The sequence below is a fragment of the Bos indicus x Bos taurus genome, chromosome 8, assembly GCF_003369695.1.
Source record: "Bos indicus x Bos taurus breed Angus x Brahman F1 hybrid chromosome 8, Bos_hybrid_MaternalHap_v2.0, whole genome shotgun sequence".
In the NCBI taxonomy this organism is placed as follows: domain Eukaryota; kingdom Metazoa; phylum Chordata; class Mammalia; order Artiodactyla; family Bovidae; genus Bos; species Bos indicus x Bos taurus.
This window is the reverse complement of record NC_040083.1, coordinates 103,566,785-103,583,956: the sequence shown is the minus strand read 5'-3', so window position 1 is coordinate 103,583,956 and position 17,172 is coordinate 103,566,785. Positions and strand designations below refer to the sequence as shown.

The window sequence follows — 17,172 nt, the reverse complement described above, 5'->3', positions numbered from 1 at the left end:
GACAGAGTGACAGAGTGACAGACCCTCCAAAGCCAGAGGAAGGTCCCTGGGACTACCCAGGGCTGCGTGGGAAGGGAAGATTACAAACTTCATTGCTGTTTATATTATCTAAAAACTAAGTTGAGCTTTATGACTTTGTGTACATGAGTAGGCAAGTGTACAGCTCTGCAGTTTATAAAGAAAATGTGTGTGTAATGGAGATGCATCCTCAGAAATGCCATCCTGCCAGGGCTGCCGAGTCCCAAAGGATAGGATGGTCTAGCATGTGGAGGGGCTCAGAGGTTGTGGCCTCATTCTGTGTGACCTCAACGTGTCTCTCTCTCCCCCCCAGCACCCCGGGGACGTTAGTCCGGTCCTTCACTCTGCCTGTACCCCAAGATGCAGCCTCCCACCGCCAGACCAAGGGTCTTCCAGTCCCCAGAAGAACCTCTGAGCCCAGCGGACCCAGAAGCCGAGCCCAGAGGCCCCCATCTGGCCAGGACAGTCCTCTCCAGCAGAGGGCGCCCAGCTTCTGCCTGGAGCGGGCACTGGCGTCTGAGATGGGTGAGTGAATGTATCTGGGTTGGCCAGAACCTGGGGGTGGCTGGATCGCACAGGGTAAGAAAGAGCAATAAGAAAATCTGCATTACCCTTTAGGATGCAAAATATCATACAGGTTCTTTATAGGAAAATTTGAAAAGGGAACAAAAAACAATAATTAGCTAAAAACCATCATTGATGACATTTTAGTCTAGAACCTTTGAGCTGTTTTCTATGCCATTGTGTGTTTATTTGCAAATACTTAAAATGGAAGTGGGATATTATACATGAATGTTTTATAATTTTTTTTCACAAAATACTGTGTTATAAACACTTTCTGTGTCTATAAAATCTGTGATTTCTTTGTTTACTTTAAAAACATGCATGTGACCTTTTTATTGAAATAAAACAAGTATACAGGAAGGAACAGAAACTGATGAATTTTCCCAAGGTGACAGAAAAACTCCGCATGATCAGAACCCCAGCCCCCTCCAAGCCCCTCCTAGACACTCCCACCCTTCTCAAGGGTAACCACTGTTCTCAGATTAGCTTTGCCTCTTTTTGAGGTTCCCATTTAATTTTGAAAAATTAAACTTTAGTTAAAAGTTTAAAGTTTAATTAAGTCACATGCAGTTGTAAGAAATAATACCCAGAGAGCCTACGTGCCCTTCCCCTAGTTTTTCCCAACAATATCTTGCAAAACCATAGAGCAATGTCATAACCAGATTCTAACATGGACTCGGTCAAGACACAGAACATTTCCACCATCCCAGGGTCCCTCCTGTTGTCCGTTTATAAACACATCTAACCCCGCCTTAACTCCTGGTAACCACCAATCTATTGTCCATCTCTGTAATTTTGTCATTTCAGAATGTCATAGAAATGGAATCGTATAATCTTTCAGGATTGGCTTACTTTTCACTCAGCATACTTTTCTGGAGATTCACATAGATTATTCCATAAATCAACAGTCTATTCTTTTTTATATTGTTGAGTAGTCTTCCCAGGGCGCATTGTTTTTAATGCACATGCTGGACGAGTGATTTGTAACTCTGGTCACTCACCCCCGTTGAGAGCCTTAAGTTTTGAATGCTCCGAGAAACATGCAAGCAGGCAAAGCTGTGACTAATTTCAGAGGGAGGTGGAGGCTCCGGGGCTGGTCCTAGGGCAACCTGGTGATGTGCAGAGTCTGAGGGTCTATGTGGAGGAGAAGGGAGCTCTTTGCAGGAGGACAGCCTTGGAGACTGGGATCTGATGCAAAAATGGTGGATGGTAGGGGCAATCTAGTCACAAGGGCCTCCGCAGCTTTGCACCCCAAGCTCCCAGCAAAAACCACATCTTCTTCTTGTTTTGAGGGTCACTGGCCTCCACAGGAGCTTCATCTGTTACCTCAGCCGGGCCCCATCTCTTCACACCCAACATGCTTCCACCCACACAAGTTCACACTTCAAGGGTCCTCTCGGTGTAAACTTACTTTGGTCTCCTTCCGCCTCTCTAGCGGTCCCTGGCTCAGAGTTTAAGGGGCGGAAGCGGATTCCTGAACCAATCCTCCCCAGCGCGACAATCAGCCCACCTCCCACCCCTGCCCCTGTGGCTGCCACTCCACCCCGTGGACCCGCAGAGATCACCTCCACCTTCTTTCTCACCAGGACGGGGCGCGAGTAAGTTGGATGCTTGGGCGCTGAGGATTCAAGTGCATCAGAGAGACAGGAGGGTGATGCCCGAGGGAGGCAGGGGCTCCCTGGGGTCTCCATCCAGTGGTGGCTGTGCTGGGACCCAAGCATCCTGCCTCCCAGTTGATCCTGTGGGTCCTCCTTGGTGCAGACACTGAGGACACTTCTCTAGCCAGTAGGAAATGATCTAGAATTCCACCTTGCTGGTGCTAGAACCCCTCTCCCTGCCTCCCAGCATTTCCCTTCCAAAATGGGGCTACACTTCCCCGGAGTGTGTTTTCTGCAGTTTACGGGTTTATTATATGAACCAAAAAGAGAATGTTTTTTCAATTTTTTCTTTTTAATCCAAGTGCAGTTTTTCTACTAAGAAAGATTTTTCCTTGCTTCGCTAAACAGGAAAGGGAAAGGGGGTTAGTCCTCTTCCTGCTCTCCTGAGTGGCGTTTGGCCAGGAGTCAGTCACAGGCCTTTGTCGGGTTGGGGTGTTGGTTTCCAGGCCTGAGCTTAGCAAGTGCACTCCTGCAACCCTCTGTGACATCAGCAGAGGAACGAGAGGCTTGTTGTTGTTCAGTCACTAAGTCGTGTCCGAATCTTTGCCACCCTAAGGACTGCAGCCCGCCAGGCTTCCCTGTCCTCCACTGTCTCCCAGAGTTTGCTCAAACTCACGTCCATTGAGTCAGTGAGAGGCTTATTTACCTACAGCATGCCAGCCCCTGGGAATACAATAGTGGACAAGACAGTCCTTGACCTCGTAAAGCTCACCGTCCTGTAAGATGGACCAAGAAACAAGGTTGCACCCCCAGTGTGATAAGCACAGTGATAGCACAGGCCCGAGGGACCGTGGGAGCACAGAGAAGGGGCATCTGGCCCAGTCAGAGGCTTCAGGGAGGGCTTCCTGGAGGAAGTGGTGTCTCAACTGAGACCAGAAGGCAGAGAGCTGAAAGAGTATCCCATGTGCAAAGGCCGAGGCACCTAAGTTTGTTATAGCCAGATCCTCAAGTATAAGGTGGGCCGTTAAACAATAAAAGCAGAGAGGAAGACGGGGAGACCTGGGGGAGAGCTTAGAGAACCTCTGACACAGCTGGTGAGAAGTTCGGATGATGTCTTTGCTCAGAGGAGGTGCTCACTGAATATTTATGAATGTGGAAAGTCTCATCTAAGGATAATGAGGGAGGCTTTCAGTAAGGAAGCTGCAGGGTTGGATTTACACTGTAGCAAGAATTCTCTGGCCACCATGATTGTGGGTGTGGAGGCCAGGGACGGCTGAGAAGGCTACCACACCCCAGAGAGAGGAGTTGGGGCCGTCAGCGAGAGCAGGGAGTGCATTTGAAAAGGGGTAATTAGGCATTGGGCCAACAGGATTTGGGAGTTAGTTAACCTTCAGGGTGCTCAGGGGAAAAGAAAGGTTTAGAACGACTCAGATTTCTGGCTTGTCAACCAGTTGGATACCGATGCAGAGATGGGGAACTTAGGAGGGGGAGTGAAATTGCAGGGAAAGATGACTTTTAGGTGCCAGCTGGCACTCAGTCACTGAAAGATTAGGTCAGGAAGGCCAAGATTGTGATGGAAACAAGCCGGAGAGGACAAGTGACACCCAAGGGCACGGTCCAAATTCCAGGCCCTCGCTCAGCGGCCTCTGACCTGGACAGGGAGCCAGAGCCGCCCTGGTCTTGCACCGTTGCAGGGCCGTGGTCCTGCCTTTCAGGGGTTAATGGGTGGCTAGAATTCTTACTCTCCTGCAGCCGCCACCCTCATGGTTTGCCTTGGAAACCCCAACAAGCGTTTCCCTGGGAATTGCCAAGGGAACCAGCTGCCTTGGACGCCCAGAGCGCCAGGGCAAAGGCAGAGAGAGGTCTCCACTCCCTCTGGGCACACCCATCTGAGAGCTGATGTCTGCTGCAGGTGGCGCCAGGAGCCACCCCACCACGAGTCCAGGGACCACCAGGCAAGAAATAACCCTGAGGGGAGCCCTCACCCCGGAAGCTGGTCCAAACAGTAGACAGAGAACCTGTATCAGCGTGGAGGAACGCCATGCCGAACCCGGACTCTAAAGCCCCGGGTGTAGGGGGTTGTGTGCCAAGGTGTCTGGGTGGGATTGGCTGCCTCAATGCCAGTGATGCCCTCAGAACAAGACCCTAGAGATTCAGGGACCAATCAAGGAGAAACACAAATAAGATTTACTCCTGAGATGCTAGGGGCTCATGAGGTTCCTTACCAATCACAGGTTGGGCTGTGTTTGGGGGCTTCCCTGAGATGGCAGTCTGCTCACATCCAGTTGGTGATGGGTAGCACCACATGTCTCCTTGTCCCCTCTCCACACACACATCTTTCCTCTGCTCCCTCTTGGAGTCTGGAGGCCAGATCAGTGACAGTCCCTGAGCATCTATGAGGTGTGAGGCTCTCAGGCGTTGTGAGATGGGGTGGTCTGCTTGGCCGCCAGGCGCTCGCCATCTGTGTCAGGAGACAGACAGACAAGCATTTTCTGCCTGGAGCAGAGTGCTGGGCTTGAGCAATTAAGGAAAGGTTTAGGGGAACCCTGTAGGGGGCCCCTAAGCAAGGGCGGGGAGGAAGCAGGCCTGGAGACACAGTCAGGGTCTCTAGAGACAGACATAGAGGAAGGGGAGGGCAGTCCAGGGCCTGAGGCAGATCCGAACTGAAAGTTTTTGTTTTGCTTAGGCCGCACTATGTGGCCTGTGGGATCTTAGGTCCCTGCCCAGGGACTGAACCTCTGCCCCCTGCACTGGGAGTGTGGAATCTTAACCACTCGACTGCCAGGGAAGTCCCAGAATTGAAATTTTAAAGTGCAGCTTTAGCCAATGCCCTCTTTACTCATCAGAGGATGAGATGGTTGGATGGCATCACTGACTCAATGGACAGGAGTTTGAGCAAGCTCCGAGATGGTAAAGGACAGGGAAGCCTGGCGTGCTGCACACAGCTGAGTGACTCTCTCTCCTCTGCATCCTCATCTCAATCTTGAAAATTTGTCACTGGCATTTCAGAATAGCTACTCAGAGGCCCTGCATGCTAGGTTGGGTAAACCTCAAAGAAAGTTCTGCTTTGCTCACCAAATGTGCAGGGACATGAACTCAGAGAGCTGTTTAGATATGCAGCGAGGAAAGCGGACACTCAAGGGAGTTCAAGATCCCCTGACAGCAGAGTCAGACCGTGTTTGCTGGGAAGGGACAGAGACCTGGCACCCAGCGAGCGGCTGCCCTGTGTTCATCGTGCGCCTGTTCTTCGTTCCCGTCTCCACCCCCACCCCAGCCAGGCCATCCGAGAGCTGCAGGATGAGGTCTCCCGGCTCCGTCTGAGGCTGGAGGACAGCCTCCACCAGCACCCTCAGGGCCGCCCCACGCGTTCAGTGTCCAGCTGCGACCGCCCCACCCGGGCCCGGGAGCGGTCAGGGGACTCCTCAGCCGCTTGGAGCTCCCATTACGTCAGGTAGGTGACCCCCACGTTCCTGCCCCCGTGCCTTGGTGAGAGCTGCAGAAGGCAGAGTTAGCTGGTCTCTGGCTGTCCCCTGACATGTGGGCTTGGGCATAGTCATCCCCCTCTCTCACTTACTCATTCACGCTTAGACTTTTTTTTTGCATGTCATATTTGATGCATAAAAGAATAGACTGAACACATGTGTTACTAATAAAGCATGATACAGTGAATGTCCCCAAACTCATCTCCCAAGTGAAGAGCTAGAACATTCGCAGGACACTCACCCTCTCATGCACTCACTCTGCAGCTGCTCACCTATGATGACTTATAAAATCATCTCTAACTTCTGAGTGTCCCTATCGGGGGGTACTAGGTTAAGGTTTTCAAAGGACACTGTCTCATCACTTCTTCCCACGACACTTTGAAGTAATCGCGCCTATATCCCCATTTGACAGATGAGGAAACTGAGGGTCAGAGAGGCTCAGAGCCATCTTCTGTGGGTCTGACTCCAGAGTCTTTGCTTTTGACTTTGATGTTCTCCTCTTTCCTTATGTTATAAGCATTTCTCTGGGTTGGCCTTCTCACTGATCGTCTTTAAAGGCTGCATAAAACCGCATCCAGTGACATCATCGCTCTCTCTCTTTTGCTAGCAAATCCATGGAGAGGTCGTCTGGTGAGCCCGGGGGTGCCGAGCAAGCTGTCCCCGCCGGAAGGCGGCGAGCCAGGTCCTCCTCGGTGCCTCGGGAGGAGCCTCGACTGTCCCTGAGTAAGTGACCACCTGCCAGGACTGACTTTTGGAGGCCACAGTCTGGGCATGTTGGCTCAGGAGTCAGGGGCCACAGCAGCCACCCTCGAGGAAACCCAGGGAAGGTTTTGGGGCATCTTTGTCAGGCAGTCGTAGTGCTCTGAAGTGCCACGTGCTTCCAGTGGCAGCCGCAGTGTGCTGTGCCCCGGCTCTGTGCTGCAGTTTCTGTAAGGGTTAGAGCGTATGTGTCATCTTGCTTCGTCTTCACTGCAGGGTGGGTCGAATCATCCACCTTCTGCAGATCAGGACGCCAAAGCCCGAAAGCACAGGGGACTTGCCTGGAGGAGCATGGCTCTGAAGTCGGTGGCCCCAGCTCACGTCCTCCCAGCTGTGTGGCCTTGCCAGCTTGTGTACCTGCCCTGTGCAGTTAAGGGGCCAGCTAACAGTGCAGTGATCACAGTGTCCACTCCTGGGGCTGCTGCGAGGGTGCGTGACAGGGAGCATGCAAAGCGCTTAGCACAGGGTCAGGGGTCCGGGTGTGTCGGCTGTGATTACTAAGGGGCTGGGGGAAGGGGGGCCGTAGGCTTAAAATCCCAGAGCCTCTGGACTCGTGATCTGCCCAATCGCTTAGCTACGTGTCCCCCATCCCCTCCCCCTCTCATGCCCCTCTTTCCACCCCAGGTTCCGAATCTGAGCCAGCCTCCCCCAGATTGTTCTCTGAGAGGGGCAGGACCACCGAGAACAGTCCGCAGGCCGCTCGGGATGGAACAAAAGGAGTGAGTAGCACCGGACGGCCCAACAGGGTCACCTTCCGAGGCCAATACACAGGTGAGCCAGGAGGGGGCGCTGGAGGTGCACAGTCCCCAGGTGGTGGCTTCCATGTAGTCAGTGGGCCATTGAAATATTGTCTTTTTCTGAGTTCTGTGATACAAAAACATCAGGGAGCATTGTCTCTGTGAATCTGGGTGTGTTTGTCCATGGATTCACTCAGCAAACAGTTTCTGAGACCTCCGCTTTGTCGGGGCCTGTGCTGGGTTCGGAGAAAGTCCACTCAGCTGGTCAGTCATGAAGCGGGTTATGAAGAGCTTGCTGCTTGCGGGACCTGGGTGTAGTGAACACAGAATCACTTCCTCCTGGCCTTCCATTAAGGCTGTGATTCCCCAGGGGGCACCCGGCACACAGCGCGCGGTGACACATAGTAGGATTTCAAAGTGCATTACGTTAAATATAACCTAGCTTCCCAGGTGGCTCAGTGGTCAAGAATCTGCCTGCCAATTCAGGAGACATGGGAGATGTGGGTTTGATCCCTGGGTTGGGAAGATCCCCTGGAGTTCAGTTCAGTTACTTCAGTCGCTCAGTCGTGTCCGACTCTTTGTGACCCCATGGACTGCAGCACACCAGTCCTCCCCGTCCATCACCAACTTCCAGAGTTTACTCAAACTCATGTCCATGGAGTCTGTGATGCCATCCAACCATCTCATCCTCTGTTGCCCCCTTCTCCTGCCTTCAATCTTTCCCAGCATCAGGATCTTTTCAAATGAGTCAGTTCTTCACATCAGGTGGCCAAAGTATTGGAGTTTCAGCTTCAGCATCAGTCCTTCCAATGACTATTCAGGACTGATTTCCTTTAGGATGGACTGGTTGGATCTCCTTGCTGTCTAAGGGACTCTCAAGAGTCTTTTCCAACACCACAGTTCAAAAACATCAATTCTTCGGCGCTCAGCTTTCTTTATAGTCCAACTTTCACATCCATACTTGACCACTGGAAAAACCACAGCTTTGACTAAATGGATCTTTGTTGGCAAAGATCTCTGCTTTTTAATATGCTGTCTAGGTTGGTCATAACTTTCCTTCCAAGGAGCAAGCATCTTTTAATTTCATGGCTGCAGTTCCCATCTGCAGTGATTTTGGAGCCCCCCAAAATAAAGTCTGTCACTGTTTCCACTGTTTCCCCATCTATTTGCCATGAAATGATGGAACCTATTCCCCTGGAGTAGGAAATGGCAATCCATTCCAGTGTTCTTGCCTGAAAAATCCCATGGACAGAGGAGCCTGAGGGGCTACTAGGGTCACAAAGAGTCGGACATGACAAAGCATGCCCACAGGTCGAATATTAAATATGGATGTGGTTCCTACTTTCATGAATCTGACTGCACAGCAGAGAAGGCAGTAACAAATAAGCAATTATAGTAAGCATGTAAATTGCAGTAAGTAAATTACAGACTTGGCTCTCACCCATGTATCGCTGGGCAGGAGGGCGGTTAACCTCAGATCCAGAAGGCTAAGTGATGCAGACAAAGCAGGAAATGAGATACACATCTCCCAACGGAGCAAATAGACACTGAGGTTTAGAAGTCAAAACAACAGCGTGTCCAGGGTCCCCGGTGCAACACACACGGAGTATAAAGTGAAGACCCTGCATGGCAGAGGACAGAGAAAAAAATAATCAGGCATCATCCCCAAGGTCTTATGTGAGACTCAGGGATGGATAAGGCAGGGAATAGTGGAGCTGAGTGCAGACCCAAGAGTCTGTCCGATTTTTTGATAACCTTAAGGACCTGAAATCTGCGGAATGCAGGGCAGAATACATGGATACAGCCCCCCTCGGTCCTCCCAACAAGCCTGTGAAACCCACAGTATGACTCTCCCCATTTCCCAGCCACTTGAATCACAGAGAAAACACCACTGACTCCATGCCCAAGCCATTCTAATCCTAACGAGCAAGCTGGGGTCTGGGGAGTACCATCATGCTTTGTCATTGCTTATCCTGTCTTTCTGCCTGCTTTCCAGTCCTGACTGAGCCTGGGTGTGCTGATTTTTTTCCGTATGTCAAGAACTAGGCAGTTGGTTCCAATAGGATCTGAGATGAAACAGGAGTCTGGAAAGGGCTTACAATAAACAGACAGATAAATGTGTTTTATCTATATATGTATATGTACATGCACACTTATGTATCTACATATTTATGCACACGTTGTGTGTGCATGAAGAAAAGATTGAGAGGGAGACTGTTAAGCCATCTGGAGGAAGAAGAGAGATTTGTATTCTAAATCATCTCCAGTTCTGTATCCATGCACAGCTGATACTGTTCTGGTTTCTTCCCCAGGCCAGGAGTACTATGTTCTGACCCCCAAGACTGTCCCAAGAAGCAGTGTCCCAGTCTCCTGTCCCCACTGCCGACCCCCTAGGATGGAGGATCCAGGTAGGGGGTGGTACCTGGAGAAGCAGCCAGGGCCGTAAGGCTGCAGCTTCTTGCCCCTGGCTGGGGGGCAGGGGTGCAGCTGGGCCGGACATAGACTGCCCTGAGCCCAGTGGCGGGTCAAGATGCAGACGGGAGCAGGACTTTTCTGGACTTCTCAGCTTTCCCTGCCCTCACACCTATTTCTCCAGGTGCTTTGCCTGAAGCCACTCTCCTTCCCCTTGACGTGGAGAAACCATGAACATGATTTCAGAAGTTCCTGATGCGGGGAGGGGTGTGAGCAGCAGGCAGGCTGGCAGCGATGATTATCTTGTCTCCCCTCTGTCTACCTTCCCAAGGGTTTAGGGGAAGAGTAGTCGGGGGAGCAGTGGTCTGAGAACATGGACACCAAGTTCTAGTCCCGGTTCTGCCACTGACATGCTGTGTGACATCAGACAAGTTCCTTAACTTCTCTGAGCCTTGGGCTCCACACCTCTAATGGAAGGTTTGGAGATGGTCTCTGAGGCTCTTTCAAGCAATGATGCTGATAGTGCTGTCGTTTATTAAGCCCTTACTTAGCAACATGATGAGGCTTTTACAAGCATGATCCTCACAACCCTAGGAAGTAGGTTTTGTCCATTTTATTACCATTCCCATGAGTGAAGAAACTGAGGCTCAGAGAGGGCAAGTGACTTGCCGAAGCACACACAGCTCACAAGTGGTAGACCCAGCTAGTTCAGTGGCTTGTTGGGTTCAATCAATCAATAAATGAAGACTCTGAGCAGAGGGCCTGGCTCATGAGATGCCTCTTACTGTCATGGTAACCATCAGTATTATTGCCCAGTGGAGGCAGCTTGTCTCCTCTGCAGGGGTCCCTGAGAGGAGCTCAGTGCTGCGGGAGGCCTGTGGCAGGGCCTGGTGACTCAGACATCGTCCTCTCCTGACCTCCCTGCCTCCTCTTCCAGGTGATGCTGTCACCAGGGACCCCCTGGGACCGTCTCGCAGTGAGACCTTGCGATGTCCCCTGTGTAGTCAAGTTGGGTCCCCCTCTGAGGGGGATGGCCCAGACTCAGCCACCTCTGGTAGGACTGATGCTCTGTCTCTTTCCCGCTGCTCCCCTGGATTTGGGTTTGGGGCCCTGGGAGGGGGTTTACCCGGGAAATGACTCAGCAGCAGCAGCAGCAGCAGCTCGCCCAATCTGGGGTGGAGCAAACTGGATGAGAGCTGGCTTCCCAAAGCGAGGCACTCCCTGCGTGGCCAGCCCCCGCTCCAGTGGGGTTGGCGGGGCTGGGGGCCCTCTGTTCTCTGCCAGATCTTCCCAGGTTGTGAGACTGTGTCTCTGTTGTCCCTCCCTGACAGCGCCAGAAAAGGCCGCCACCAGCAGAAATGCTCCTTCAACGTCCAGCCCCAAGCAGAGGAGCAAGCGGGCAGGGTCGCCGCCCCGGCCACCTCCTGGACTGTGGTATCTGGCTGTTGCACCCTCGGCACCAGCCCCTCCTGCCTTTGCCTACATCTCCTCGGTTCCCGTCCTGCCTTATCCATCAGCCACTGTGTAAGAACCTTCCCTTCCAGCCCTCCTTGCCTGTTTGAATCGCTTAATAGTTAGCATTCAGCCCTGAGCTGGGTAGCTGAGAACTCAGCACTGAGTACTCATGTGTTTCTCCCCAACACTTGTGTAGTCACTCAACAAACCTTGAATGCTCCCTGGGTGCCAGGGAGACTGCTTGACCCTGGGGACCCAACAGTGAAGGAGCCCGACAGAGGGCATTGCCCTCATGGGGACTTAGAACCCTAATCATCTCCCATTTCCTTGTGAGTCTTCTTAGCAAGCAACTAATGCCCTCACTTAAAAAAAATAGACTTTATTTTTAGAACAGTTTTAGATTTATAGAGAAAAGGAACAGATAAGACAGAGAGTTCTCATATACACCCCAAACACAGTCTCCTCTAATACGACCATCTTACCTTGATATGGTAACCTTCCCAAGTAGCAGAGTGGTAAAGAACCTGCCTGCCAGTGCAGGAGATGCAAGAGACTTGGATCAATCCCCGGGTTAGGAAGATCCTCTGGAGAAGGAAATGGCAACCCACTCCAGTATTCTTGCCTGGAAAATTCCATGGACAGAGGAGCCTGGTGGGCTACAGTCCATGGGGTCGCAAAGAGTCGGATGCAATGGGGCAGCTGACATACACACACACACACCTTGACATGGTCCGTGTGCGGTCAGTGAACCGTTATTAGTACATGGTTATTAAATGTAGTCCACAGTTTGCTTCGGCATCTTCAGTGTTCTCCGGAAGTCCTTTTTCTGTTCCAGGATCCACTGCCCCAAGGAACCACATGCATTAGTTGTCACATCTCCCAGGCTCCTCCTGGCTGACAGTTTCTCAGACTTTCCTTGCTCCCAATGGTCTTGCCAGTTCAGAGGCACACCAGTCTGGTCCATGGTAGGATGAGCAATCGCTGTTTACATGTTACATTCGGATGTAACATCAGTTAAGACAAAAGACCCAGGAGTCGAGGTGAAAAAGGCTTAGGTTTTAGAATCAGAGCTGCACTGGAATCCTGTCTGCCATTTATGATTGCTGTGGCCTTGGTAAAGCTACTTCCTCTCTGAGCCTGTCTCCCTCTCTGTTAAATGGGGTCAGAGTCTCGGTCGCATACAGTTTGTATGAGGATTAGATGAGGCAGGTGGCATGAGATGTCTGTGGGGTTTGTAGTGCATGCTGGCACATGCTCTTTGCTGAATAAATGGCAGCTGTGCCATCGCCGTGGATGCTGCCACCGTTCAGTATTGTTGTCAGTAAGGAGAGAAATGAGGGAAGGTGCTTTCAACAAGACAGGATTGTGCAGGGAATAAAAGCCCAGACCCTGGAATTAGGAGATTTGTCTTCTGCAGACTGTTGTCAGCCTGTTCTATACCGGTTTCCTTCACTTTAAAATAAGTGGGTCAGGGCGGCCAGTAACCATAGTGCTTCTAATACTACTTAAATTGGGACTGATGACACTACATTCCTCCAGCGGCCAGTCAAGCAGGACTGAATATGCTCAGTGGTTGCGGCTGGGAAAGCCTTAGAAAGCTGAGTGGGCCTGTGCAGCCACCTGCTGGCCAGCCGCCTTATAACCTCTGAACTAGAGGCTTTCTAGTCCGGCTTTCTAGTTTCTAGCAAATTTTTCGGTTAATGGGGTTTTCTGGTTGTTGCTTGTTCTGTTCTGTAGCATCTTCCCTATGGGGAATTCGGGGTAACTTTCAGGTCAGTCTGGTCATCAAATTATCAGAAGGCAGGGGTGTGTGGGAATCCAGTAGTTACACCAGCTTGTCTGTCCCTAAAGGAGAGAACTGGGTTCAAGAAGCCCATTCATTCATTCGGTTCAGATGATATGTATCAGGATCTCCTGGGAGCTAATTAGCTATGGGTTTAAATCGAGTACTGCCCCAGCCCCCTGATTCTGGGAGAATCCTCAGTAGCTGTTATTTATAGGGCACCAAGGCGATGGCACCCCACTCCAGTACTCTTGCCTGGAAAATCCCATGGACGGAGGAGCCTGGTGGGCTGCAGTCCATGGGGTTGCGAAGAGTTGGACACGACTGAGCGACTTCCCTTTCACTTTTCACTTTCATGCATTGGAGAAGGAAATGGCAACCCACTCCAGTGTTCTTGCCTGGAGAATCCCAGGCTGCTGTCTATGGGGTCGCACAGAGTCGGACACAACTGAAGTGACTTAGCAGCAGCAGACATACAGAGCTTTTTACCTGAGTTTTCCTATTGGCTGTACCCTGGGAGGTAGCTAAGTGTGGTTGTTTTCTGGGGGAAATGGAGCCCTTGAAAGTGAAGTAGCTTGTTCATGGTCATGCGGGTGGCCACGAGGAATGACCAGGATTTGGGGCAGGCTTCTGCATCCCTTAGCTTCTCTGAGCATCACTTCACTCATCTGTAAAATAAGCATAAAAGTGCCTACGAAATAAATGAGATAGTGCTAGTAAAGCACTTATCTCAGAGTCTGGCCTGTGGGTACCAAGGATGAAGATTCCAGTCCTGGGCTAGGCACTGCGTCTAACTGTTGAGCAACAGTCAACTGCCTTCCAAACCAGCGACACCGTTTCACATTCCCACCAGCAGTGTGTGAGGGTTCCAGTCTCTCACGTCCTCTCACAAAACTCACTGCTATCTGTCTTTGGTTTTAGCCAACCCCAGTGGGTGGGGAGTGTGTGAAGTGGCATCTCGTGTAGATTTGATTTGCATTTCCCTGATGGCTAATGATATTGAGCATCTTTTCATGTGCTTGTTGGCCATCTGTTTATCTTGTTTGGAGAGACATCTGTTCAGATCCTAGCATAGCACACTGTGCAATAATGCAAATTAGAAAGTGAAGGATCAGCAGTAAGACTGGAGTTTACCGCATGCCAAGCAACACACCAGCGAATGTCTCCAGCCAAGTCTTCCTAAACCCATTGCTGCTCCATTTAGGCAAAACGCTTCGTTGTCCCCATCTTTCACTTTGTCCCCCTCTACACACTGTATTCCATGTCACAGGTGCCACCGCTTCTTGCTCAGCACTAGTTTCCTTGAACCCTAAACTTGGGCATCTTTGGATGAATGCAGGAGTCACTTCTTGGGGAAATCTGTGCTTCATTTCGTGGCTCCTCTGCCCATTTCCCCCAGGACTTCTAAACAACACCCCCACATTCCCGCAGGACTGGGCTGGGAAGGACGCACATCCACCCCCTGCTCTGGGTGAGAGGTGCCAGACCATCGCACTCCTGCAGAATCCTAATTGTTATTGTCACGCCTCTCTGTCACTCCACACCTCACAAATAGGACTCCACGCATTACCTGCATTACCTCTCTGGTGAAGGAGGCTTGCTCCAGAACCTGGGGTGGTCCTGGTCTCCCTGAGACCAGGCGTCCAGACTAGACGCTCCAGGAAGGCAGCAGGCAGGGTTGTTCATTCACCATGGTAACCACAGGCCCCAGCACACCAGTCGGTACTTAGTATAAGGTCAGTACGTATTTGTTCAATGAATGGATAGATGGCACTGACTGCTTTCGAGCACTGTTCTGGCTTCATCCCTCCAACACATCCCTTGGCGGGGGATATTTTTCCCATTTTGGAGATGAAGAAACCGAGACTCAGAATGTAGGGGCCAAGGACCAAGCCGGGCCTGAGGCGCCCCAAGGCGTCTCCGTGGTCAGGGAACTCACCCATCTCTCCCCGCAGGTACTACGCGCCGCCAGCACCTACCTCAGCCCCCTCAGTCCGAGCAGCCGCCGAGTGGCCCCCCGCAGCCTGCTCCCGGCCGGCCCGGGGATCCCGGCACTCCGTCCAGCTGGACCTGAAGGACCTGGAGGAGCTCAACAAGGCCCTGAGCCGGGCGGTCGAGGCTGCCGAGAGCGTCCGCTCCACCACCCAGCACATGAGCCGCTCGCTGTCGGCCGAGCTGCGCCAGGCCCGCAGCCTGCGGGGCTCCTGCCTCTTCTGACTGCGCTCGAGGCTCAGGGACACGTGGCGGGCAGGGGGCTGGCAGTCGCCCCCCGCCCCAGGCCAGAGGGCGCTGAGCCACTCCCAGAGGCCCCACAGACCCTCACGAGGAAGGCTCCCTCCGCCCCGGGCCCTGCCTTCTCAGCCTCCGTGCTTCCAAAACGGAACAAGTGGCAGTGGGTGACTCAGAGAAGCCACTTCCTAGCCCTGAAGGAGGTTGAGGCTGGGACTGAGGCCACCCTCTGCCCAGACGCCATCTCTGGGAGGCCCCTGGCCTGCACGCGTCCATCTCCAGCTAATAATATGTATTTTATATATGATGGACAGGTTTTTTTTTTTTTCTTTAACTGAGGCATTTTTCTGGCCTTGAATCCTTCTTAGGAGGCCAGATAAGAGGGGACGGGGCCAGGGTCTCTGGTGAAAACTTGTCCCCCACCTGTGACCAGCCACTCCAGAGTAGGCGTCTCTGGGAAGAACGTGGCCGGGGACTTTCCTTCTGGTGACTGGTGGTCGGTCTGTGGGGTACTTTGAGGCCATTGGAATATCTTAGAAGCACCCAGCTTCCCCATGGTCAAGCAGCCTTTCCCACAGGCTTGCTGCGATGGAGACACCCCACTGGGGGCCCCGGAAAGTCGTCTACCACGGTCCTGCCTCAGTACCTCATGCCGAGACCCCTGGCTCTCCCCTCGGACTCCTGTGGAACTGGGCCAGTGGCCAGCTTCCTGCCAGCTCCCGGTGTGTGCCCCTGAGGCCAGGCCATCTGCTCCCCAACCCTGTAGCAGCTCAGACCTCAGCTTTTCTGGAATGTGTGTGCATCACTGATATTTGTATATTTGGGGCATTAAAAAAATCTATTTTCGTTATGAGAGCAAATAAATAAAAGTGAATATTGATCTTTAAAATTGTTTTATGTGTATTTTTTGGCCATGCCACGTGGCACGCGGGATCTTAGTTCCCTGACCAGGACTGAACCCGCGCCCCCTGTAGTGGCAGCATGGAGTCCTAACACTGGCTTGCCATGGAAGTCCTACATAGTAATCTTAAGAAATGGAGGTCAAAGAACACCCCAAACATTCGCAAACCCACCCACGTCTGTGGTATATGTCATCCACTTATGGTTTCTAAGGTCACGTTAGGGGACAAAAGACTCAGTGCTGAGCGGAGCCCTCTCCCGGAGGGCAGGTTGGGCGCGCATTTCCAGACTCGACCTGCCTGCCTCTTGGCGCCATCTGTTTCTCCAACGTAAAGTTGGAGAAACAACGCTCAGAACCGTGAAGCTTTCTGCCGGATGGGGCTGCGAGGAGAGGCCATCTGGCCAAGCCTCTCTTGTGAGACATTGTGAGCAAATTGGTGTCTGGGTGAGCACACACCTGGACTCTCTTTCCAGTGCTCCTTTTGACACCAAACAACAGCTGCTATTTACTGAGTGTCTCCTAGATGCCAATCCTTGAGCTAAGTGTGCCCCCATTTTATTGATGAGGAGACCGAGGTTCCATCTACTGGAACTTGCGATGGTCCGACTCCAAAGTCCGTGTTCTTTGTAACTGTTTTATTCTCCCTAAACCTCCGTGACATTTTCTCCCTGACTCCTGCTTCCTCTTCCCTTGGCCTTTTCTTCAGTCTTTCCCACCTCTCATCTCACTTGCTTCTCTGGAACCCATTTCGATTTCATTTTTCAGCTGATCCTTCTCAGGAGAGTTGACAATGGCATCTTGCTGAGATGAAGGATTTCTTGTAGGTTCTGAGCCTCCAGGCCCACACCGTCATGGGACGTGGATGGGAAGGTGGAGCCCAAGGTGGGGACCCAGGGCAGTGTCTCCAGCCTCACTGCCCCAGGCACAGCAGGACTGCAGCTTTGGACAAAGGATGCTGGAGTCTTGGGGGTGTGGCTCTTTGGAGGATGCAGGTGTGTGAGCCACAGGACTGGGTTTCAGGAGCGAGGGTTGTGGTCCTCTCACTCCAGATGGCTTAGGACCTGTGTACACAGAACACTTGAATTATTCAGTCCAACTTCTCTGCCACGTGCATCATGCTGCTTCTCTCCTGTGACCACATATCGCAGAACGCTTGGGTCTGGAAGGAGAACAGCCTTCTTTTATATTTTTTTAATGTTTATCTATTTATTTATTTGGCTGCACCGGGGCCTTA

General features: G+C 52.0%; 1 protein-coding gene across 2 annotated transcripts in view; it reads left to right on the top strand.

The window, feature by feature from the left end:
- The window catches only part of AKNA (AT-hook transcription factor), a 58,902-nt gene extending 42,976 nt beyond the window's left edge, over positions 1-15,926 (top strand). For both annotated transcript variants that reach the window (XM_027550610.1, XM_027550608.1), the window contains exons 14-22: positions 332-543; positions 2,018-2,180; positions 5,455-5,631; positions 6,270-6,385; positions 7,046-7,192; positions 9,471-9,566; positions 10,508-10,624; positions 10,902-11,094; positions 14,764-15,926. In XM_027550610.1, the coding sequence (XP_027406411.1) occupies positions 332-543; positions 2,018-2,180; positions 5,455-5,631; positions 6,270-6,385; positions 7,046-7,192; positions 9,471-9,566; positions 10,508-10,624; positions 10,902-11,094; positions 14,764-15,025 (1,483 nt within the window). In that variant the 3' untranslated portion in view covers positions 15,026-15,926. The remainder of the gene's footprint in view (positions 1-331; positions 544-2,017; positions 2,181-5,454; positions 5,632-6,269; positions 6,386-7,045; positions 7,193-9,470; positions 9,567-10,507; positions 10,625-10,901; positions 11,095-14,763) is intronic.
- Positions 15,927-17,172: the final 1,246 nt, after the last annotated feature.